At 40.3% G+C, this 26,451-nt stretch overlaps 1 protein-coding gene across 3 annotated transcripts in view; it reads left to right on the top strand.

Annotated features, from left to right (window-relative positions):
• Window positions 1–252: 252 nt before the first annotated feature.
• Window positions 253–26,451, top strand: part of LOC126356309 (pre-mRNA-splicing factor SLU7) — a 53,698-nt gene continuing 27,499 nt past the window's right edge. The window contains exons 1-4 of one of the 3 annotated variants that reach the window (XM_050007275.1): window positions 253–1,747; window positions 3,656–3,800; window positions 3,975–4,160; window positions 9,818–9,929. In XM_050007275.1, coding sequence (XP_049863232.1) covers window positions 3,675–3,800; window positions 3,975–4,160; window positions 9,818–9,929 — 424 coding nt within the window. In that variant the 5' untranslated portion in view covers window positions 253–1,747; window positions 3,656–3,674. The remainder of the gene's footprint in view (window positions 1,748–3,655; window positions 3,801–3,974; window positions 4,161–9,817; window positions 9,930–26,451) is intronic. The other 2 variants (XM_050007283.1, XM_050007265.1) reach the window with 2 other exon arrangements.

Raw genomic sequence — 26,451 nt, 5'->3', positions numbered from 1 at the left:
CGGGTATCTGCCATTTTAAAATGCACTATGCACATGGAAACGACAAACACTAGAGTAGGCTGAACAAACAGCCGACTGAACACGTTTCGAGCGCCAGAGTTGCGGCGATGTCTGCGCAGGTGTCATTTGTGACCCACAGACTTCAGAAATTTCGTTCGAGTGTCCAACAACCAGTTTCACGCGCATCTCATACCTACGCAAAATCTCCTCTTCACAGGTAGCGATCTCTCCGCGCAGATGTTACGTGCGCAGACTTTTTGCGCAGATGGACGTTGCGTGTGGAGGCGGTTTTACATGCACGGTCCTGAGGAACTTTTTGACTACAAAAATTTTTAAACAATGTGCTGAATTAATATATAATAATTTGGCTTGTATTTATCTGATTGCTGCTTCCGTATCAATATTCTATGTTTAATTTTTTACTTCTCTCATATGACTGGTAGTCCTTGTTGTAGCCATCGATTTTATTTTCCTACGTTTCGAACATTCGGTATCAAAGAGATCACAATGTACATATTTGTTTGTAGCTGTTTGTTTGTTCTAGCCCAGAGTGTAGTCTTCGCTTTTGAAATGCTTTTGTTTTCACGTAAATATTAAAGAAAATGAAATTGTTTATGTCATTTGGCTTTAATTTGCCACTATGACGTAAATGTGGTATAATTTTTCTCAGAACTAACTACAAGGTAATTATCAGTAACCTTTATGACTGGGGGCGCCAATATGTTGTGTTGTCATAAACTTGTTATGGTGCGGGGAATGTCACTCTCGGTTGTGGTGGAGTGTTAATCGATGGTGGTACATAGTACATAGTGTGTGGTGTAATGCAACTGGAAGAACTGGATATTGCCGTGGAGAATGAGAGCGCAGCGATAGAGTTTGCTGTACAGCGAAAGTTGTTACCAGGAAAGAAAACTCTCTGTCCAGCATGTAACATAGGAAATGTGGGGTGGTACAAGAAATCGAATGATGGTTTGAAGGTGCCATTTTCCTTACGATGTTCCAGACGAAGATGTCGTAAGAAGTGGTCAGTTACCAAAAACACTTGGTTTTTTGGCTCTCATCTAACATTGCGACAAAATTTTATGCTTATTTATTTCTGGATTCGTGGAGATAGCATTGGAGAAGCATCAGAAAATCTCAAATTGAGCAAAACCACGGTTATGGACTACTATCAGTTCTGCAGGGAAGTGTGTTTCGTTATTGTCAGTAATCGCACAAAACCTGTAGGAGGGCCAGACCACGTCGTTGTAATAAGTGAGTTTCAGGTAGATAGGGTTTTTCCAGCCCAAGTGAAGAGAGTTTGTTTTTTAGAAGGTTACGACAAGACAACAGAGGAATGCTTTTTGATTGAGCTTCATGATACGGATGAAGACATTGTAGTTCAACTGATTAAAAAGTTTGTTAGGGCAGGATCATCCGTGATAACTGATGCGTGGGAATCTTTCAACAGACTGAACAGCGAGCATTTTCAGAACTCATTCTCGGATCATCCGATAAAATTCTTCGAATCTATTAATCCTGATAGAGAAACGAACCAAAAACGATGCATGTTCCGGAAAACGAATCGCTTTGTTGAAACTGAAAGTCTGGAGATTAAAAGCCAAGACCTGTTATTGTTCCAATATTTGTACTTCCACCCTATTGAATACCTAAGTACAGGAGAAAAATTCGACAGATTTTTAGAAGACATTGCCCTAGTTTACCCAGGTCCTTTCAAACAACCATTGACCGCTGTAATTTACTAGAGGTAAGCTGCTAATTTGATTGCGCAGTATTCTAATTAAGAACATATTTCACCAAATTGTTGTTTGCTTCAAATGAACTTAAGAAGTCATTAATCTGTGTTCAATCATTTCACTAAGAGCATCATTAACTAGTTTGATATCTTCGACTACAACGGAGTAGTGAATCGGTAATTAACTTATTGTGTTAGGGGGCCTAAATAAATTCCAAAGCCCGCATTGTGACGACATTTTGCGTTAGAAATAATTAGAAAATTACCGAAAATTAATCATTGTGCAGTGTTATCCGGTACTTCATATAGAATTTTAGCCAACTTATTTTCATTCGAGGAGGGTATAATATCATCAAATTGGAGTTTTGAGCTCAGTTCCCGTGCTGGCAGAAGAATGATAATGAATTAGGAATGGGTCCACCTTTTTGCAATTAAACAAATAATTGTTTTATTGCCAAAACCACAGTTGTACCATCCTCGACTGTATTTTTTATTGTTTTCTTCTTATTACACACATACACACTGGGTGTCAGATAAAAGGAAAATAATAAAAAAAGATGCACTGAGAATGCCGCAACTGTGGTGAAATATGTTTGACTTGTAAAACAAAACAGTAATTAGTATACTTGCTAGAAGGCGGACCCATCCTTAATTCGTTGCAGTGTGTAATATTATTTGTTTTTCCCCATTGAAGAATTAAGTGTACCATTTTGCCCCTCTCAAGTGGCAATCCTAGGTACGCACTTCTAAGCTTAGCTGGGAATGTAATTAGTTAAGGTATACTTAAGGGTTTGGTTTTTGTTTATCCTGTGCCTTCATAAATGTTGCAAAGCAGTAAGAGTTCACTGAAATCTATGTTGACACTTAAGAAGTGAGAGCTTGATATAGTCGTGATGGCGCAACACAGGCATCCGTGTTACAGCAAAATGTTTGACAATATTATGAATTCATTTACTGGATTATGTCTAGAATTACAGAAATGAGCTGTCTTCAGCATGTACAATGACATTATGCCATTTGTTTTGAATGTACACTTCAGTGTATCAATTGTATTTAAATAAAGTTGGCTGTAGGTTAATAAGTTGGCAGAAACTTTTATCCCACATCTTAATGGTACTGATCTCTATATTTTCCTTACTATCTAATCCATTATACCCATATGCTTCTGATACTACTGACACACAGATTTAGGTAGCATTTGGAGTGATAAATTCTTAACAACTGCTCTTGAAATTCAATGCAGTATTACAGTGTTTGACTAGTGTGTGATATAGGACCACCACCACCCCCCCCCCCCCTCCCCGGCCATGCAAAAATATAAAAAAAGTTGTAGTGAAAGGCTGCACTGTAGCATAGCCCAAGATCCAAGTCATGTTGAAAGGTGATAATTTGGCAGAGAGTTAATGAAGCCAACAAATGTGAATGCCAAATAAATGATGTGGTAAGAGATTGACCTGTAACATAGCTTGATGTTTACATTTGCACCATGTTTAACCAACTTTTCGCCGTAAAAATACTTTGCAAGGTAAATTCAGAAGATGAACATTAGATAACGAACAAGGCTTTGAGTAATTTGACGTATATTATTTACTTACACATACACAAAAATTCAAGGGGAGGTCAACTACCTTCTGAACTAACATAGACTTAGAGCTGTCCTAAAGATCCGTCTGTCACAAGACACTATCACATTGTAACCTTCAAGAGGCATAGGGATGGAGAAGGGAAAGTTGCTTTCATAGACAGCTGCAGTAGGAGTGTATGGATAGCAAAGTCAAAGATCTTTTATTGATATTTTTAAAAACTATAACAAGGCAGGTAATTGTGTCCTGCAACATGCCCCAGACATCTGAAACTGTGGCTTCAGCATGGTATCTATCGTTCCCTGTCTATATTAATACATTTTCATTTAACTTCCAGATCTGTATAATAAAACAGAATGGCAACCACACAAAATGTGCCAGTTTCTGAAATAATTAGAAATAAAAGTTCAGGGGATGATGAACCTAAGAAGAAATCTCGTGAAGATTGGAGGAAAGCAAAAGAGCTTGAAGAAGCAAGAAAGGTATGTCCACATAATAAGTTGGAGGAGAAAATGTTGATGAACAAGATTTGGTATTAAATATTTGACCCTATTAGTATTTAAAGTTAGTGCGTCAGCTAGTTGCTGACATTTTTATAAAAATAATGAAAAGATCTTTTTGTTATTTGCATATATTAATAAGTAGTTTCTCAATAGGCAGGAACAGCGCCAGCAGCAGTTGATGAAGAAGGAAAAGATATCAATCCTCACATTCCTCAATACATATCACAAGCACCATGGTATTTTGGATCAAAAGGACCTACACTAAAACATCAACGGCCTCAGCCAGAGAGGGAGAAACAATTTGCCCGTGTTGATGATTGGTACAAGAGAGGTGTTTCTGTGAGTGGCTTAAAACATTTTTCACATTACCAATAGCATTTTTTGTTACTGTTATTGTTTAATTACTGTAAAATATTTCGTGTCTGTGTTGCTATATGCCCCTGCAGTAAACAGTATCCCTATCATTGGTGTATTTGTAAACATTTTCTTGTTTCATGATGCTAGAGTTAGTTATAAGTTGCACCTTGCAAATACTTGTTCAGCTTCTTATCTTGAGCATTGAGGTGTTATCAGTTTCTCTTTTCTTGTATCTCGATGAAAGAATTTGATTTTGTTTTTCTTTTTAATATTAATAGAACCAAACTTGACACTATCATCTAGTTGTGAACCGTGCATGAAGTATTTACATTACAAGTGAATGTAAGTCAGAATTCCTCGTTTGTTAAGGAAGATATTTAAAGATAAAATGGTGAAATGTTTTCTGAAAATATAGAAAAATAGTGCATTTTACAACTTACATTAATTATGACAATTTTATGTACCATATCAGACTTCTTGTGACCATAGCACAACAAACTGTACAAAAGGGGACTGGTTTGGAGGGCTCTTCAATGTGCTGTATCTTTGAAACTGAATATTTTTGAAGTATAAATATGAAAACCACTAACTATGGCATAATAGCTTTGGAAACCGCAAAATCAAAACTAAGTTGCAAGATGTGTTTGTCTAATAAAATCAGAACACAGGACACATGTAATCAGTCAAACACATTACATTTTTAGTCTACAAACACACGAATGATGAAGAAAGCATTAAGCATGAGACAAGAGTAAAATAGATGATGCAAAAAATATACAGTGTGTACAGTAACACACAGAGAGATGCCATCACATATCTTTAATGCGAGGAAAGTGAAAGCAACGGTATCCTCAAAAGGCACGGAATTGTGGTTGCTGGTAGTGCTTTTGCAGCAGTCTTCAAAAGAATTACTGGATAACAGTTCTGCTGGAGAGATACAGTTTATGGAACATGTACTCAGTTTGGTAACAAACAGATTGTTTGGTCTTTCTGCTAACAGTACTAATCGTCTTTGATAATTTGTACCAAGACTTCCTAAATTGTCCAAAATTCAGCGGGCTCAAGGCAGCTTTTTTACTCCCTGGCTTCGCTGTGTTTGCTTTTCCCCAAATTTTGCCTTGTCTGTTTCAGCAGTTCGGAAATACGGAAGTGTCCGATCTGCTTTGACCCATGACGTCACAAATATGGCGGAAACGACTATAAACCACGATTCCAATATGGCTCATATAAAGTCGTTACGTATACATTATGAGGACGAAAATACATTAAAAAAAAAACACGCACATGCACACACACAAACACACACACGTTCCACAAAAAGCCTAATGACACTAACGGGACAAGCGCGGGAAATAGGGGTTTTTTGTGTGGGGACAAACTAAATATAAACAAACAAATTTAGACACCCACCCCCATACAAAGCCACGCAAAACAACGAAATAAACAGACATCACAAAGCTCTCCAAATACCACTAAACACAATATCATCTGGAATCTGACATTTCCCTTGACCTATATAGCTCAACAGCAGCTCCTAATCCCATAAATTGGGATCGAACACTTCCCTTGACCTATATAGCTGAAAAACATCTCTCGATACCAATACCAACATTCACAGCCACACATTGAGATCTAACACTTCCCTTGACCTGTTATCATTAAGACATCTCCACATACAGCCGTCCCTGGTTTGAGACACAGGAACTTTAAGTAAGCCTCATTTCTTCACGACATACTGAACACTTCACGACTTCATCCAAAAATCTGAATAGTTGAAGAAATTTTATTAGAGACACCGCACTGTCCCCCATCATAGCCGACAACCGAAAACTGTTGATCCTGTCAGCCATATCTATACTTACCAAACACATAAAAAAAGCAATTTGCCAAAATTCACACACGATACCACACTCGCTAACTAAGCCAAAAACATCACATAACACATCACCAGAGAGCACCACCGATCGCATCAAAACGACACCTACAAACACACCACTCTCTCAAACTAAATTCCTCGCCTTCGTGATGTCGCACACAACAGCCTTACGTCACGGGGCAAAGCAGACGGGTGGGATCAGACGCTTCTGTCTACCCAACAGTTCCTAATCTCCTAAGTGCTCGGAATTGTTTATCGCCCTCTTGATACACCCTTGATGACAGAAGGAAGACCAGTCAATGACCATACTCTTAAATGTGCTAAAATTTGTGACAAGTCTCTCCGTCTTCAGCCAAAATGTGTAGAGACCCACATGGCACAGAAGTCGGGGACTACTCAGACAGTCATTTGCAAATCACTGAATCAAATACCGATGCTTGGACTCTACTTGAATATTCAGTGGGCCTGACCGTGTGATTACACTTCTGTCTTCTGTATGCAACACCAAAGGGAAGAGTCCTCATTCAGTAAAATGTTACATGGTGTTGGCATCCTTGACAAAGTCAATTACTTCTGGCAGTACATTGTGCTCCTCAAATCCAGTATTTGTTACAACCAAAAATTATTTGCAAAAACATAACTTTGCTTATTCGTATACTGTATGTACAGTGTGATTATACTTAAAGTTGAAAATACTGTAAACAAAGAAGCACTGCTCATGACATCAAACGTGAACAAAATGTGAAAGAAGGAAACAAAAAAATTAACAAAATTTTTCCCACTGCCTGGTGCTGTAAGAGTCGTTATGTAAATGGATGTGGCTACAAGCAATAGTTGAATTGTATTACGATGGCAATGATGCAGATTGCGTGTTAAACGAAGCATATTGTGCAATTGCTTTCAACAGTTGTGGTACTGTTAGGTAAGCCAATTGACCACACTAAGGTCGTACCACATCAAATGGAAAAAAAATTGGGTTGTAATCATCCCGAGTCAAAGAGCCGCATAAAAACACTGAAATTGGCTTTTAATTGTCACGAGACAGGTGCAAGAAATGTTCAATGTGCTGTCCACAGTTCTTTGCCACAATTTGAAATTGGGGAAGTAGCATGTTCCACAACAGATCGTAGTGTCTCAAGGGTCACATTCAGAAAGTGTTGTGTAATGTGTGCCCAGATCCAGAAGTCAGACAGATTAATATCAGGTGATCTGGACAGCCAGCTTGTAGGGATAAGATGCTGATAATTCTAATGTTTCCAAAATGTTGTCTTGCATACAAATGATCCTACCCACATCCACGCTGTAGAAGGGTTGGCTGATGTTGGTGCACTTACACTTTCAAAGCATGTACCAGTGATGGTACAAGAACAGGGCCCATAACCTTGGAAAAATATGGCCCTACAATAAATGGTATTGTCAACTGGCACCACACAGTTACCTTTGCTGAATGAAGCCATCCCAGTTGATGTCTGAGGGAATTTTTCATTGACCGTAGTCTACAGTCCTGTGTATTGACATGTGATTGGAGACAGAAGTAGGCTGCTTGTGTCCATAGAACGTTGTATGATCGTACATTGTCCACTTCCATCCAAGCAGAAATTCTTGAACAAATGTTTGTCTTACTGGAAGGTCAGCATTAAGGAACTCCAGAACATGGGTAATTTTGTGTGGATAGCAGTGCAGGATGTTAAGTAGAATTTTACGCACTGTGCTCAGACGAGTCCAAAGTTCGAGCAGTTCATCATGTACTGTATGTTAGATCATCACTGCTCTAACCCTTTGCTCCCCGACCCCAGGGATGCTGTGGCCATATCTTCCACTGACACCATATGAATTGTTTTCTCCCTGTGCCACATTCCACTTCAAAATCTGCCTTTTCAAACAATGGAAAGTCTAGGTTGGAATACCACCACTATTATAAGTAAGGTTCATTGTTACTCATAGTAGAGATGATACATTGAGTTAAAGACAGGTACACCAAAAAGACCATTGTACTGTGCATACACGACTGCTGTCCTCAGACGCTCAGTGTAACAGTCTTTTAGTTGTGCCTGCCTACAACTCAACATGTCGTCTTATGGTGAGCAGCAATCTGTCCTTTTCATAATATTGTTGAACTTGTCTTTCAAAATTTCATAGTCATTTGCTCCACACCTTTGCCAGATAACAGATGAATGCCTTTTCTCATACCCTTGAGTACTCGGTACTTCTGCAGAGAACTGACGCTCAGTCATCACTCTTGTACAGGAGCTTTATCAGCAGCTCGTGATACTGCATTGACGCAGTCACCCCCAGTGTCTCGGTCATGAACTGAGGAACAGCCATGTATTCTGCATCATTTATTTTGTATGTTCTACTGCTTGCTGCACCATGTAACATTGATATTTTTGTTAAACTTTCGTTTTCCATAATGTTTTTCCCTTCTCCAGGAATTTTCCATTCAAATTTGAAGTCATTCTGAGCAGTAGTTCTTTTTTTTACGGTGCTTTGAAACTGGAACTTCAATCATTACTTATACTAACTTGTAGATGTGCAACAAAAAGTGGTGTTATAATTGACTGATTAGATCAAACCTTCTGTGTAACCAGGTTTTTCCAGCAATTCAAGCTGTCCTCTTGTTTCTGAGCCCAACCAAACAGTCTGAAATCACGACCAATTTGACAAAAGGACTGAATAATGCAAATGTAACTGCTAAACTCCCAGCAATTTAAACTGTGCTAACATGTCAAAACCTAACCATACCTTTGGAAATCACGATATGGGAGAAAAAAGGGGCAAAAACCCAAATATTTCTCACAAATAAGAATAGAAATGTCATTGCATCATTTGCAGCAACTTAGACTGGAACCACATCCCTGAAAGAGAAAAAAGCGGCCAATATTGATGAGAACCAAAATTATTTGTGAACGCATAGCACTGCTTATCCTTATACTGTTTATATACACACATTGTTGTTGCTGTGCTCACTGTCACTGACTGATGGCAGCAATCAAGCAGCTGCCATTTTAACTTCATGTCTTTAGGAAGCTAACATGCCATATTTGGTGAATATCGTATTTGTACTTGCATATTTCAAATACATTCGTTTCTGTGGTGAGCACATTAAAGATCTCACGAAACTGCATTGTTTGCCGTATGGTTTGTTCTTTTACAGTGGCAGGAAAAAAGTGTGTATGTGGTGGGGAGGGGGAGGGGGGGGGGGGAGAGAGAGAGAGAGAGAGATGGATACTTGCAGTTTACAGAATCATGTAAAGTAACCCAGTTTGGACATTGTAATCATGCATGCAAAGTCTTTTTTGCAGTTCCTTGTGAACTTTAGGAATATTTAGCTCTTGTATGCTCTGTGAACTGACTTCGATGGGTGTCTTTGGAAGGACACTCTGATCTCTTGTTTCTTTCCATCGCGTGAATTTTCAACAGGAACCTGACTGCCTGTTTAGACTCTTAAGAACTTGCCATAACAAGCCTTAATCGTCTTAACATCTGGTGGCTTGCTTTGAAGATCACTTCAGAGTATTTTTTGGGCAGCAACACATGATTTCATTTCTGCATGAGTTGCTTCAAGTGATGCTGCAAACCACAAGTATCCATGTCTCAAAGTTTTTTTAAATCGGAGAGGTTTCATGTCAACATCCTGTATTTCAAAACTATTGTAAAACCAGAACAGCAGAATTGCTAAATTTGTAAGACTTTTTTTATCCTTGTACTTAATTGAGGCAAAATGTGAAATATATTTCATGTTTAAAATCCCTAATCATTCCAGACAAATGCTGCAATAAAATACAGGAAGGGAGCATGTGAAAACTGTGGTGCAATGACACATAAGAAAAAGGACTGTATGGAGAGGCCACGGAGAGTTGGTGCCAAGTTTACAGGTAAACTGTTATTAATAGGATTACCAGATTTCAGGATGCTAAAAAAGGGGTCAGTTTCCGTATTTTAGGATGAGAAAAGAGGATACTTTCTATTACTTAGATTTATTACATAAGGAACAAAAATTAAAAACATTACACATATCTCAAATACCTACAACACTTAAGAACTCGTGTATTTTGCATTTGACTAAATCTTTTGAAAAAGTTCCTTTCTTGACACAAATGTTTTAAAAAAAGTTGTTGCAATCCAAATTTCACCTTTGCAATCCCTTTTACAGTCTACTTTCCTCCTTTGTTCACTGTGTCTGTATTATGGAGAACAACCTCTCAGCAGAAGAATTATGGGCTGGCAATGTGAAGAAGAACTGTGCAATTTTAATTAACTCACTAAACTGTTTCTCGTTACTACATGACTAAACATACTTTAACAATTTTTGTGGGCCAGTTAAGTTTTTCCATCATAGGTGACAGTCTTTTTTTTTTTTACTTGAAAACTGGTCGAAACATTTTTTGTTTTCAGTTTTAATGTTTTTGTTCAACAAAAATTTTTTGATTGATTCTTCCACGTATGTTTACGATATATCTGAAAAATCAAGCCACTTAAAACAAGAAAATTCACAAAATGGTACCATCTACATATTCAGGTAGTCCAAATATCCTTCATAGAGGATACCAACATAGCATTTAAGGATACGGGAATTTTTTTATGACTTCATTAAATTCCAAAGTCTTTCCTGATTATATTGATATATACATCATAGGGTTTCAATTGAGAAAGGACCTTCATATACCAAATTTTGATGTTATGGTCTTTCATGCCACCATGTCCCGTTTATTTCTGTTACAGAAACCAGTATTATTTCGAAAAGAACTGTGAACTTTAGATTTCCAGTGATTACATGAATGATACGTTGTGTATATGTTGGCAACAGTGCAGGTTTCTAGTGTCTTTAAATGGGTATCTTTGCTAGCATTTACTTTTGTTTCGCTGAGGCTGTTTGTTCGTGTGTTACTGAATGTTTGTTGTACTTGTATATTTGTGGAATTACATACCCTTTCGTGTGCAATAAATATGAACTATGCCACACATCAAGATATTCAATAAAAGGAAATTCTTTGGTAACCAGTTCACAAACAAGGCAAGCCACACTGTTGAAAGTAACCTATGTATCAGTTCTTCAGGGAAGAAGCTCCCACTTGGCACACCACCTGGTGATTCATATTTTTGTCTTAACAATAATGCTGTTTGTAGGGGATTTGTTGATATTCCATCTTATCTTCTTTGATGAAGGATGTAGCGAAATGTAAACAATATGATGGTATAGGCTGTCTGGAAATAACTGGACAACAAAGTAGGAGGAAGAGTTTAGTGTCAAAATTAGTTGTGCTGTGTAGTTGTTGTTGTTGTTGTTGTGGTCTTCAGTCCTCAGACTTGTTTGATGCAGCTTTCCATGCTACTCTATCCTGTGCAAGCTTCTTCATTGAATGTGCTTAGTGTATTCATCTCTTGGTCTCCCTACACGATTTTTACCCTCCAAGCTGCCCTCCAATACTAAATTGGTGATCCCTTGATGCCTCAGAACATGTCCTACCAACCGATCCCTTCTTCTGGCCAAGTTGTGTCACAAACTTCTCTTCTCCTCAATCATATTCAATACTTCCTCATTAGTTATGTGATCTACCCATCTAATCTTCAGCATTCTTCTGTAGCACCACATTTCGAAAGCTTCTATACACTTCTTGTCCAAACTACTTATCGTCCATGTTACACTTCCATACATGACTACACTCCATTAAAATACTTTCAGAAAAGACTTCCTGACACTTACACCTATACTCGATGTTAACAAATTTCTCTTCTTCAAAACCGCTTTCCTTGCCATTGCCGGTCTACATTTTATATCCTCTCTGCTTCAACCATTATCATTTATTTTGCTCCCCAAATAGCAAAACTCTTTTACTACTTTACGTGTCTCATTTGCTAATCTAATTCCCTCAGCATCACCCGACTTAATTCTACTACATTCCATTACCCTTGTTTTGCTTTTGTTGATGTTCGTCTGACATAGTCATCTCAAGACACTGTCCATTCCATTCAACTGCTCTTCCAAGTCCTTTGCTGTCTCTGACAGAATTACAATGTCATTGGCGAACCTCAAAGTTTTTATTTCTTCTCCATGGATTTTAATACCTACTCCGAATTTTTCTTTTGTTTCCTTTACTGCTTGCTCAATATACAGATTGAATAACATCGGGGAGAGGCTACAACCCTGTCTTAATCCCTTCCCAACCACTGCTTCCCTTTCATGCTCCTTAACTCTTACAACTGCCATCTGGTTTCTGTACAAATTGTAAATAGCATTTCGCTCCCTGTATTTTACCCCTGCCACCTTCAGAATTTGAAAGAGAGTATTCCAATCAACATTGTCAAAAGCTTTCTCTAAGTCTACAAATGCTAGAAACGTAGGTTTGCCTTTCCTTAATCTTTCTTCTAAGATAAGTCGTAAGGTCAGTATTGCCTCACGTGTTCCAGTATTTCTACGGAATGCAAACATCTTCACCGTGGTCGACTTTTACCAGTTTTTCCATTTGTCTGTAAAGAATTCGCGTTAGTATTTTGCAGCTGGGACTTATTAAACTGATAAATTTTCACATCTGTCAACACCTACTTTCTTTTGATTGGAATTATTATATTCTTCTTGGAGTCTGAGGGTATTTCACCTGTTTTATACATCTTGCTCACCACATGGTAGAGTTTTGTCAGGACTGGCTCTCCCAAGGCCATCAGTAGTTCCAATGGAATGTTGTCTACTCCGGGGGCTGGAATGTTGTCTACTCCGGGGGCCTTGTTTCGACTCGGGTCTTTCAGTGCTCTGTCAAACTCTTCACACAGTATCGTATCTCCCATTTCATCTTCATCTACATCCTCTTCCATTTCCATAATATTGCCCTCAAGTACATCGCCCTTGTATAGACCCTCTATATACTCCTTCCACCTTACTGCTTTTCGCTCTTTGCATAAAACCGGGCTTCCATCTGAGCTCTTGATATTCATACAAGTGGCTCTCTTTTCTCCAAAGGTCTCTTTAATTTTCCTGTAGGTAGTATCTATCTTAACCCTAGTGAGATAAGCCTCTACATCCTTACATTTGTCCTCTAGCCATCCCTGCTTAGCCATTTTGCACTTCCTGTCGATCTCATTTTTGAGACGTTTGTATTCCTTTTTGCCTGCTTCATTTATTGCATTTTTATATTTTCTCCTTTCATCAATTAAATTCAATATTTCTTCTGTTATCCAAGGATTGCTACTAGCCCTTGTCTTTTTACCTACTTGATCCTCTGCTGTCTTCAAAGCTACCCATTTTTCTTCTACTGTATTTCTTTCCCCTATTCCTGTCAATTGTTCCCTTATGCTCTCCCTGAAACTCTGTACAACCTCTGGTTTAGTCAGTTTATCCAGGTACCATCTCCTTATATTCCCACCTTTTGCAGTTTCTTCAGTTTTAATCTACAGGTCGTAACCAATAGATTGTGGTCAGAGTCCACATCTGCCCCTGGAAATGTCTTACAATTTAAAACCTGGTTCCCAAGTCTCTGTCTTACCATTATATAATCTATCTGATACCTTTTAGCATCTCCCGGGTTCTTCCATGTATACAACCTTCTTTCATGATTCTTAAACCAAGTGTTAGCTATGATTAAGTTGTGCTCTGTGCAAATTTCTACCATGCGGCTTCCTCTTTCATTTCTAAGCCCCAATCCATATCCACCTACTATGTTTTCTTCTCTCCCTTTTCCTACACTTGAATTCCAGTCGCCCATGACTATTAAATTTTTATCTCCCTTCACTATCTGAATAATTTCTTTTATTTCATCATACATTTCTTCAATTTCTTCTCATCTGCAGAGCTAGTTGGCATATAAACTTGTACTACTGTAGTAGGTGTGGGCTTCGTATCTATCTTGGCCACAATAATGCGTTCACTATGCTGTTTGTAGTATCTTACCCGCATTCCTATTTTCCTATTCATTAATAAACCTACTCCAGCGTTATCCCTATTTGATTTTGTGTTTATAACCCTGTAGTCACCTGACCAAAATCTTGTTCCTCCTGCCACCAAACTTCACTAATTGCCACTATATCTAACTTTAACCTATCCATTTCCCTTTTTAAATTTTCTAACCTACCTGCCCGATTAAGGGATCTGACATTCCACGCTCCGATCCGTAGAACACGAGTTTTCTTTCTCCTGATAATGATGTCCTCTTGAGTAATCCCCGCCCGGAGATCCGAATGGGGGACTATTTTACCTCCGGAATATTTTACCCAAGAGGATGCCATCATCATTTAATCATACAGTAAAGCTGCATGCCCTCAGGAAAAATTTCGGCCGTAGTTTCCCCTTGCTTTCAGCCATTCGCAGTACCAGCACAGCAAGGCCGGTTTGGTTATTGTTACAAGGCCAGATCAGTCAATCATCCAGACTGTTGCTCTTGCAACTACTGAAAAGGCTGCTGCCCCTCTTCAGGAACCACACATTGGTCTGGCCTCTCAACAGATACCCCTCCGTTGTGGTTGCACCTACGGTACGGCTATCTGTATCACTGAGGCACGCAAGCCTCCCCACCAACAGCAAGGTCCATGGTTCATGGGGGGGGGGGGGGGGGGTTGCTGTGTAGATCTCGCAATAAATCTGTCTCGAAAATGACTTCAAACATTGTGCATAATCCATAGGATGTGACGTTAAGTGTACGCAATGCGTGCAGTAGGAAAAGGAAAAAAGGCTGCTAAATCGTTTTGTGGTTTAATGGGTCCTCCTCCTCCTCCTCCTCCTCCTCCTCCTCCTCCTCCTCCCAGTAGGTTCAGCAAGTACATATAAATACTTTCAGGTGCCTTGATGGTTGTGTCTAAAGCATCTGCGAAACATGCAGTAGAAGACATTGCTGTTGCACTTGATGGGACATGGCAACATTGAAGACATCATTCCTTGAATGGTGTTGTCAGTGCTACTTCTATGGATAATGGCAAAGTTGTTGATGTTGAGTCTCATCTAAGTACTGCCACACCTGCCATGGTAACACTGAAGGACATATTGAACATCAGCATTCTAAGAATTCTTATGGTTACATAGGAGGTATGGAGTGTGATGGAGCTCTAAAAATTTTACAGAGGTCAGTGCACATTAATAATGTTAGTACCTAGGCGATGGGGAATCTAAAGCTTTCAATAAAAATAATGAGTTTAATGTTTATGGTGATACCTAAGGAAGACTGACAGAAACAGAAATGGACCCTCTTGAGAGTTGTTATGGAGTGGCCATTAGATGAATTGCACCTCTGAATGATGATAAGGCAACGAGAAAAGCTGTATGGGCCATTTACTTTCATAAATCGTCCACAGATGACCACCCTGTTCATGGACTTTGCCCCTGAGGAGCAGATTCTTGGTGTGGTTACCAAAAAGCAAAAGAAAGTGGTCAGATATACCATCATAAGCATTCTCTTCCTCAGCCTGTTATGAATGAAATAAAACCAATTTTTATAGACCTGCGTGACCCTTCTTTTGCTTAGTAAATACCTTCATGGGGGCACTCTGAATACAAATGAAAGTTTCATCCATTGCATATGGGAAAGATTACCCACGAATGTTTTTGTAGGACTAAATACATTAAAAGTTGGTGTACTAGATGCAGTGATATGTTTCAATGATGGAGTGATTGGAAAGTTGGAAGACCTGAGAAATTTAGGCATAAAATGTGGGTCTAATATGGAAGATCAATTTATTGTGTGTGAGACAAGGGGTGCATGAAGCTGAAAGATTCGCTCTTCAAGTTACCGAAGAAGCAAGAAGTGCTAAAAGGAATGCCAAGAGGAAACTTGAAGATGAAGAAATGCTGCAGGATGAAGACTATGCACCAGGAGTGTTCTGAGGCACAGTTTAATTGGACTCATATCGTCATTTGCAATTTCCCACAAGCTGTATTTTTCAGAATTCAGGTACAAATATTTCCTAAAATTTATAAAGCATTGCTCAATTTTTTTTCTGTAACTTGCGATAGTCTACACTTATGTAGTAGACCTAAGCTTTATTGCAGAATCAATTAAATTATAGAAAAAATAACATTTTTATTAGTAAAAAAATTATAAAAATTAAAATGTAAGATGTGATATTTTTTATCCTTGTACTATACATACTAAGTGGAATTCAATAGGTCTAGTACCTCAGCCATCATGTGATGCATATCTGGTAAAAATTTGGTCTCCTTCAAATGTATAACATTGGATTAAATGGTACCTCAATTTGAGGACGCATTTTGGGGAAAAATGCATCAATTTCTTTGTAATTTTTTTAAATAACCCTAAGCAGGTTCAAAAATGTTCCAAGTACTTTTAATTTGTGTAGAAAGTGTGCTGCCTTACGTGATATCAACAAAAAAAATCTGTAAAACATATACACTACTGGCCATTATAATTGCTACACACAAAGATGATGTGCTACAGACGCGAAATTTGAACTTCAGGTAGATGCTGTGATGCAAATGATTAGCTTTTCAGAGCATTCACACAAGGTTGGTGCCGGTGGCGACACCTACAACGTGCTGATATGAGGAAAGTTTCCAACTGATTTCTCATACACAAACAGCAGTTGACCGGCGTTGCCTGGTGAAACGTTGTGATGCCTCGTGTGAGAAGGAGAAATGTGTGCCATCACATTTCCGACTTTGATAAAGGTTGGATTGTAGCCTCTCGCAATTGCGGTTTATCGTGTCGCGACATTGCTGCTCACATTGGTAGAGATCCAATGACTGTTAGCAGAATATGGAATTGGTGGGTTCAGGAGGGTAATACGGAATGCCATGCTAGATCCCAAAGGCCTCGTATCACTAGCAGTCGGGATGACAGGCATTTTATCCGAATGGCTGTAACTGATTCTTTTACAAGCGCACTTGAGCCCCCTACAGGTCCCGGGGTTAGAATAGGCCTGAGGTATTCCTGCCTGTTGTAAAAGACTACAGAAGGGTTTCTCTCATTTTTCAGCCCTATAAGTTCAGGTCCCATTTTATAATTTGACCTACCACTTGTGTCAACTGAGAAGAGCACCACTCCCCCTGCGCGCCAGACTGCACAGTACTCCAAAAGGAGCGGAAAATTATGGAATACAAGACCCTAGACAGGCTATCTTAGTGCGAGGTTAAACTAAAATGTGAAAGGTTAAATCCTGTTTGAATGCTGTCTTCCTATGCTGCCACTATGACAGCTTTGCCACCCATGATGCCAAAATTCTCGTCATCTAAGCTTACTCCTGCGGACCCTCAGGGCTGACCATCTTTAGCCCCTCCAGCTGGCTGGGTCATGTCTTCTTCTGTTGCTCCCATAGCTTCTACTTTGGAAGCATCCCCCCCTACCGCCCCCACCCCCCAGCCGGAGAAGCAACAGCCTATTCTCATTCTTCTCATGTGGGAGGGGTCCCTTGGACCTCTACCTTCTGCAATCAGAGGTGGGCCCTCCAATGTCATAAGTGCCACCTGTCCCTGGCGAACCTCATTGCCTTCAAACTAATCTGTGTCCAGATCTACCTACTCATCAGATGACGGAGGCAGGAGTGTTGGGAATGCTAAGTCTCCACCATTGGAACACGAACCTCCCATTCCCAGGTTTGGGCCAAGCTCTGTCGACTTTTATGGCTATCAGACATCTGCAGTTCTACCTGGAACTTCCACAAATGGAACTGTTCTGCCGATCCAGATGTAATCGCAGAGCGTCTTGCCGAGCATTATGCGTCTGATAAATTACCTTCCCACCTTTCATCTCCTCAAACAGTGGGTGGAATGACAACACCTCCCTTTTCCTCCACGCCACCCTGAGCCATATAATGCTCCCTTCAGTGCATGGAAATTTCTTGGTGCCCTTGCCGACTGTCCTGCCCTTGCCGACTGTCCTGACGCATCCCCTGACCCAGACAGCAAGCATTCGCAAATGCTTAAACACCTGCCAGCGGATTTCTAGCTCCACGTCCTTGCTGCTTTCTTGAACTGCATCTAGCGCAATTTCCCATCTCAGTGGCAGGTAAGTGTCATCATCCCAGTGCTAAAGCCTACTAAGAACCTACTAGATGTTGATAGCTATCAGCCTCACTAACATTTTGTGCAAGCTGTTCGAACATTTAGTGACCCAGCGGTTGTGTTGGCTTCTTGAGTCTTGGGGCCTTCTAACTCTGTCCCAGGGCAGTTTTTGCTGAGGGCACTCCACCATCAACATCTTGGTGCACCTGGATTCTGCCATTCAATCGGCCTTTTACCGGTGACAACACCTTATTGCCTCCTTTTTCGACCTGACTAAGGCCTATGATACCACTTGCCAAAACCACATGGTCGCTACTCTGTATGAGTGGGCTCCGGGGCCTACTCCAGATTATTATACGGAACTTTTTGTCGCTCTGCTCTTTCAGAGTTCACGTCAGTACTTCCCACAGTGCACCCCCCTATACATAAGAATGGGGTTGCGCAGGGCTCAGTCCTGAATGTCCTCTTTTTAATTCCCGTCAGTGGTCTCGCATCAGCAGTAGGGTCATCAGTATCTCCTTCCTAAATGCTGACAATTTTTCTATCTCCTTGCACCCCTCTTCTATTGTTGTGCCTGAATGCTGGCTGCACGAAGCTATATGGAAGGTGCATTCATGGGCCCTCACTCACGGCTTTGTTTTCAGCCGCCAGTACTTGTCATGCCCCTCAGTCATCGTACTGTCCGCCACCATCCAGAACTTTACCTCGATGTCCATCTATTAGATGTAGTGGATACTTACCGCTTTTTGGGACTGGTTTTCAATACCTGCTTAACTTGGCTTCCCCATCTTTGTCAGCGTAAGGACAGGTGCTGGCAGCTCTTAATATTATTTGATGCTTGAGCCACACCGATTGGTGTGCTGACTGTCCCACACTGCTGCAGCTGTACAAAGCCCTCATAAAGTCTTGTATTGACCATGGGAGCCTGGTGTATGGCTCAGCATTGCCCTCTGCACTATGTCTGCTGGACTCTATCTACCACTGTGGAGTTCAGCTTGCAATGGGAGCCTTCCGAATGAGTCACGTGAACAGCCTCCTTGTGGAAGCTGGCATTCCTCCATTGGAGCTCTGGTGGCCACTACTGCTTGCAAATTATATCGCCCACATTCATAGTTTGCCTTGTCATCCAAATTGCCATCTTCTATTCCCTAACATGGGGATCCATCTCCCACAAAGGCAGCCCAGAACTGGAATCCCCTCGTTGTCCATGTCCGGTCGCTTCTTAATAACCTCGACGCTTCCCCTCCACCACGTTTCCTGCAGGTCAACTTACGTACACCTCCATGTATAGTCACAGCTTTGGCTGGATCTATCACAAGGCCCAAAAAGCTCCGTTACACTAAGGCCCTCCACTGGCATTTTCTCTCTCTTCTCAGCGAGTTTGAGGTCTCAGAAATAGTCTATACAAATGGTCAATGGTCGACAGTCTTGTTGGCTTTGCTTACGCTCAAGTTGGCTATATTGAACAGTGCTCCTTTCCAGGCGGCTGCAGTGTTTTCCCTGCAGAGTTGGTAGCCATCTATTTCATTCTTGAGCATATCCGCTCCTGCGCCGTTGAGTTCTTTGTCATGTGTAGTGGCTTCTTAAGCAGCCTACAAGCTCTTGACCAGTGCTTCCCTCGACACTCTTTGGTAATGACTATCCAGGAGTCTTTTTATGCCTTCGAGAACAGTGGACATTAGGTGACCTTCAGTGACTCCAGGACATGTCAGGATACTGGGCAATGAACTTGCTGACAGTCTGGCCAAACAGGCGACCGGTGAACCAACTCAGGAGATCGGCCTGCCGGAGATTGATCTCCAGTTGATCTTCTCCCGCAAAGTTTTTGCGATGTGGGATTCTGAATGGCACACCCTCAGTACCCCAAACACACTTCATGTTATCAAGGGGACAATGAATGTGTGGCAGTCATCCATGTGAGCCACTCGCAGGGACTCTGTTGACCTTTGCTGGCTCCACATCGGCCACACTTGGCTGACACAGGGTCACCGCCTCATTCATGAGGAGCCAGCTCGGTGTCGCTGTAACTCCCTACAACTGTCATCCACATCTTGTTGACCAGCCCATTTCTAGCCACTCTGCAGTAGACTTTTCTTTAACCTTTCAAGCACTCCACCAGCAGTGTTGTGCGATAATACCCCAATGGCTGATTTAGTTTTATGTTTTACTCGTGAAAGGGGGGAGGGGTGTTTATCATACTATCTATGGTTCGGCATCTGGCTCTTTTCCAGGCCTCCACCCTGCCTCCCTTTTATCTCTTCATCACTCTTTCTTTGTAGTTCATTTGCCGTGATGTTCGTCTTTTCCCTATGTGTGTTCTTCTCACCTTGTCTTTTAGGCTGGCGATTTTAGTACATTGCAGAGTGGCTAGCTCATCTTTTTTATCCTTGTGATCAGCCTGATTGTCATCTGCTACAATTTTAATACCTTCCTCTGCCTTTCCTTTTTGTATACACTTCCCCCTTCTTTCGTTTTCTCTTTCAATGTAGTTCCCTGTTAGTTTTACCCTCTTTTACTTCCTCAAATTCCTTTGTTTTTAGTTGTTTTACCTTGAGACTTACTTGCTTTTTTAAAAAGGGACTGATGACCCTGTAGTTGGGTCTACTTATACTTGATTGAACTATGTGGAGGCATGAGGAGTTTGCACATGCTTGTGCAAGCGTGTGCTTGTCAAGCATACAGTTACACGTGTTGTCGCCTTTAGGCAACGCAATACAGTGTAGTGAATGAAAGTGTTTCAATGAAATGATGGAATAAAAGTATTCTATTCGCCAAAGAGTATTCATTTGTGATTCATATGTGTGTGCAGAAGCAGCACCTGCTGTAAGGAGATTATTTCGAGAGCAATTTCGTTATTTTAAAGTTCCTAATTGAAGTAAGATTTACCGATTGATAAATAAATTTCACAAAAGGGGAAGTGTTCTTGACAGGAAACATAGAAAATCATGTACAGTACTACAGAATAAACTCTGGGTGAAATTGAGAATGCTTTGGTAAGGTCTCATAAAAAATCAGTTAGACGTCTTTGTCAACAAATGGAAATTTTCTATGGTCTGTTCAAATGGCTACAAAGATACTGAAAGCCCTATAAAGTAACAGCAGTGCAAGAAATTAAACTGGGTAACCCTGCAAAAAGGTTGCAGTTTTGTGAATGGATTTTTTATAGTGTGCATGACAGGAAAATTAACCTCCCCTCTTTCCAGACAAATCATGGTTCCACCTAAATGAATAAATTAATTTACAAAATAACTCTTATTGGAGTTCTGAAAAGCCTAATCCCGCACGATCAAAAAACAGCAGTGTGGTGCACTATTAGCAGTGAGAGAATAATGGCCTTTTTTTCCCCAGGAAACAACATTGAGAGATCTGGAAAACATTTTGTGGCTCTTCCCCCCCCCCCCCCCCCCCCCCCCAGGTAATTGTGAGAGAACATGCTTTCACGACCTTGCAGTAGGACTCTGCAATAGCACATACAGCCAACCTCTCATTACAGGAAATTTGTGATGTGTTTCAAAATAGTTATCACCAACAACGTATGTCCTCCCCTGATTTAATCCGCTGCAATTAATATATCTTTGGGGTAGGGGCATTAAAGCAGAAAGTGTATGAATCATATTGACTTACTTCAGATGAACTTTAACATTCATCAAGAAATTTCTCAGAGGAAACTGCAGAGTGTAATGAGCAGTTTCCTAAGCAGGTGTCAGAAATTCTTGAACAACGAAGGGGAGCAGTTCCAGCACCTCGTTGTGTAATATATATGAGTAATTTCTTTTTAAGTGTTTGTTATCTATATTAAAAATAAGTGACACGATGAACTGTACTATATTTATTGCAGACTTCCTGTCACCTGTGTTGAGGGCACAGCAGCCAACCTTGCTGTCTGGCCACATGCTGCAAAAGCTGTTATGTTAATGATTGATCACCCTGTATTTAATGAATTTTATGTTTAAATGATGTAAGTATTCAAATTAAACAGAAAAAAAGATGAAACAAAAAAACCATAGGGAGATAGGAGTTATTCACAACTCGCAAATGCTTCCAATTGAAACTTCCTGGCAGATTAAAACTGTGTGCCGGACAGAGACATGAGTTTGGGACCTTTGCCTTTCGTGGGCAAGTGCCCTACCATCTCAGCTTCCAAAGCACGGCTCATGACCCACCCTCACAACTTCAATCCTGCCAGTACCTCATCTCCTACCTTCCTAACCTCTCAGAAGCTCTACTGTGAACCTTGCAGAACTAGCACTCCTGGAAGAAAGGATATTGCGGAGATGGTAGAGCACTTGCCTGCAAAAGGCAAAGGTCCTGAGTTCGAGTCTCGGTCTGGCACACAGTTTTAATCTGCCAGGAAGTTTCATATCAACGCACAGTCCGCTGCATCTCTCCACTCTCATTCTGGCTTCCATTTGAGCCATGCGGTCTCTCCTAAAATCACCTCAACTTTGTGGTATTAAAATGCCCCAAAGAAATCAAGCTCAGTTTTTTTAGAGGTTCATTGCAAGGCTTTGGGTGATTGGTATTAGAGTTCTGAACTTCACATATCATAAATATAAAAAGTTACAAAAATCCAGTTGTGGTTGGTCTCCTTGTTAGGGTGTGTTGGTGTCCTTTAGTGACTTTGGCACTATTCCTAATTATGCGACTTAAGTTGTCATATGTATGTAATCTTTTCTGTGCAGACATCATTTCTTGTCCATCACTACACAAAGTCATCTAACAGAGTAAAATGTAGTAACTTTGGTAGCTGTTGAACATGATTTATATCCTAGTGTTAGATTTTTAACTGTCTGATCTCTCACAGAAATAAAGTGCATGGCTTCCGTCATGCAGCAAGGTGGTGCCTGTTGTTTTAAAAGGAATGTTTTGCAGTCTCTCATTATCCAGGATATCTCCACATGCAACTCATATAAAATTATTAGTAAAGATTTTGGGCTCAATAAACTGTTCTTCAGTCACAGGTCATGATCTGTTTTCAGAGATACAAAGTTGGAAACATGTCTAAACAGTTGCACAAAGATTTTTCATCCCACGGTTTTGCAGATTATTCTACATCTACATCCATACTCCGCAAGCCATCTGGCAGTGTGTGGCGGAAGGTACTTTGAGTACCTCTATCGGTTCTACCTTCTATCCCAGTCTCGTATTGTTCGTGGAAAGAAAGATTGTCGGTATGCCTCTGTGTGGGCTCTAATCTCTCTGATTTTATCCTCATGGTCTCTTCGCGAGATATACGTAGGAGGGAGCAATATACTGCTCGACTCCTCGGTGGAGGTATGTTCTCGAAACGTCAACAAGAGCCCGTACTGAGCTACTGAGTGTCTCTCCTGCAAAGTCTTCCACTGGAGTTTATCCATCATCTCCGTAACGCTTTTGCAATTACCAAATGGTCCTGTAACGAATCGCGCTGCTCTCCGTTGGATCTTCTCTCTCTCTTCTATCAACCCTATCTGGTACGGATCCCAGACTGGTGAGCAATATTCAAGCAGTGGGCGAACAAGTGTACTGTAACCTACTTCCTTTGTTTTAGATTGCATTTCCATAGGACTCTTCCAACGAATCTGTCTGGCATCTGCTTTACCGACTATCAAATTTATATGATCATTCCATTTTAAATCACTCCTAATGCCTACTCCCAGATTTATTGTAGCTAAATGATAAACGATCTATTAATTTATCAGAAGAGATTTCGTATTTTATCAGTGTCTCAATCTTATAGATACTTGTACCATGACAGCCAGTTTGAAACTGCAGTCTCATGTTATTTAGCCACCATGAGTGCTAATAAAGTATTTCAGACTTACATGCATTCAACAGAAATATAGAGCACTAGATTTGCATAAGTTCTCCCCTCCCTTGCACGCGCGCACACACATTTATAAATGTGGATACCTGTTTGTATGACGTTTAAATTGCTCATTCATTCACTTACTTACTGAAATACTTGCTGTTCCTCTTGAAATGCATAGTTGTGGATGGTGATAACCTAGTTGAAAGTGCAGGTAATTTTGGTTATATCTTCCTAGTCCATGTAAATGATCCTTAAACTGCAGTTTCATTGGGAATATAGACCAAGTAAATACTTTGAACACCTGGTCCTCATGAACGGTGATGGTGGAAGAAATTGTCATTGACAATATTTGGCAGGTAAAGGAAAACAGGCAATGGTGTGTAGTTTCTGGGCACCAGACATTGTCACAATGTCCTGTGTTAAATTCCAGACTACACTGCAGGTCTCCTGGAGTGAGGATATATGACACTGCTGATGGCGATCCATCCATTGGATGGGAATGTTAAGCTTGGCAACTCCTTTGGTGCTATTACAGAGGTGGAAACTGTGTTCTGACCCTAGGTTTCACCCCCCTTCCTTCTCTCCATCTCTTAACACAAGCATGATATAACGCTATGCACACATCCATTAGTCGCCTACACCCAACAAGTATGTTTAAGGCATAGCTCTCAGACCACACAAGGAAAGGAGCCACTATGCAATGAGGAAGATAGTCATTTCCAATTGGGCAGCTAAAAAGTTATTAGAAATTATGACTGTGTACTGAGGTGACTTTTCTACAATTATGTGCAGAGTGTGTGTGATGAGAGACAGATTGCCTTTGGCATCACAGACAAGAAATTTCTGCATCCCTTGTGAATTCTGCCATGTGAGTAACAGAATTAAGTCTTAGATGAAAGAGTTCAGAATTGATAAGCAAAATTAATTTTAGGCAAAATCACTTTCAAAAATAAAGCAACACAACAGTGGTTATGGCACTGGACTCATATGCAGTAAGATACAGGTTTTTTGTTCTGATTTCCCTAAATCATTTCAGGTGACTGCTGGGATGGTTCTATTCACAACACCATAGTTCAGTTCAAATCCCATCCGCCTCTACCGACTTAATGCTGTGTGTGTATTGACCTCACCATTGATGAAGCGTTACACTTCAGCTTTTCGTGAATCAGTAAGCTGCATATGTGACAGTCCTCTGTTTGTTGTTTTTGGTCAGAGTGAAGTATGGCAGTTGCAGAACAGCAAGTAACATGATGATGCACTGGGACTAATCTAATAAATATAAGCTCATCCTGAATTCTGATCGACGTAAGGAAATAAGTGTATGGAGAGGGGAGGAGGGAAAAACCAGAAACTTTTGAATGCTCCATCATGCAGTAACCTATCTGTTTGTGTTGATGAAATACTTGGAGGCAGTTTTCATCACATGTGAAGTGGAATGAAAACCTATGGATTTTCTCCTTGAAGCAGTTGCAAGTAATCTTACTGTAAATATAGAGGTTCTAAATAGTGAGAGCAAATACCTCTAGGGAAACAGTCTGTGGGCCACCACATATGTGAAATGAGTTGGCGTAATCGGTAGGGCAATTAGTTACGTTAAGTTAGAAATCTGGGTTTGATTCCTGCTCTAACACTAATTTCTAATGGTTACTGGATATTAATTATATTGTCACAGAAGAAGGTGAGTAGCACAGTCACCGTAGTGTAGTGGTTATGATACTAAACTGTTGCATGGAGTGTCATGAGTTCAAAACTGAACTGTAAAATTTTAATTTCTATATTCAGTTAGAGTATATTCTAGAAAAACCACAGATGGCAAGAATCATTGTACTGGAATGTTCTGTAGCTTTATATATACCGTATGTTTTCTGGCCGGAGGCAGTTCACTCTGCACTCTTGTGTGTGCAAGTGCTGAATAAACTTTCGTTAAGTTAGTGTTCATCATTCATCTGCTTACACCTTCTTCTATGTGACAGTATTGCAGGTTCAGCATGTCTGAAAGGTTTTCGCGGGTATTCCATGTCATTGCATATCATTGATGAAATCTCCATTGATCCGTTCATTTCTTTTCAGTACATTTAATGCATTTCATAACATTGCTTGCAGCATGGTAGGCCACACGCCTTCACCTATAAGGTGAATGTTTGCAAATTCGGGGTTAGAGTCCCAGTCTTACACAAATTTTCAATTGTTCCTATATATTCATTAGATGATTTGTGTTTAAGTAACTCATCATCTAATGTATACTGCTGTCTTTCTTAGTACCTCTTACATTATTAATTTATGGTATCAGTTGGATTGCCTTCAAAGTTTTTCTTCGTCATTGCATTTGATTCATCAAAAATCATTCACAGGTAACTGTGCAGCATTTCATTCCCATCTTTAAAGCTCTAATATTTAGCAAAGGGAGCAACTTATGTTCAGGCAGGATTGGAAGGAGAGATGGGTAACCTCCCCATATTGATGTAGTACTGCGGATGAAAGAAAAGGATTTTGTGTTGTGTTGTGCTGTGTACAAAAAAGTGTGGAAATTTGTAATTTGTACCAAGACTACTTCCACATGGTGTATGGTGGCATTACTTTACTTTTGAGTCCATGTTACAGTCATGGATTTCACATTGCAAAGCTCCACATTTTACTTAATGTAATGGAGGTAGTAGCACGTGTGGAT

This window comes from Schistocerca gregaria, chromosome 1 (assembly GCF_023897955.1).
Source record: "Schistocerca gregaria isolate iqSchGreg1 chromosome 1, iqSchGreg1.2, whole genome shotgun sequence".
NCBI lineage: Eukaryota > Metazoa > Arthropoda > Insecta > Orthoptera > Acrididae > Schistocerca > Schistocerca gregaria.
Note: the sequence above shows the minus strand (reverse complement) of the source record. Positions and strands in the feature narration are given on the sequence as shown.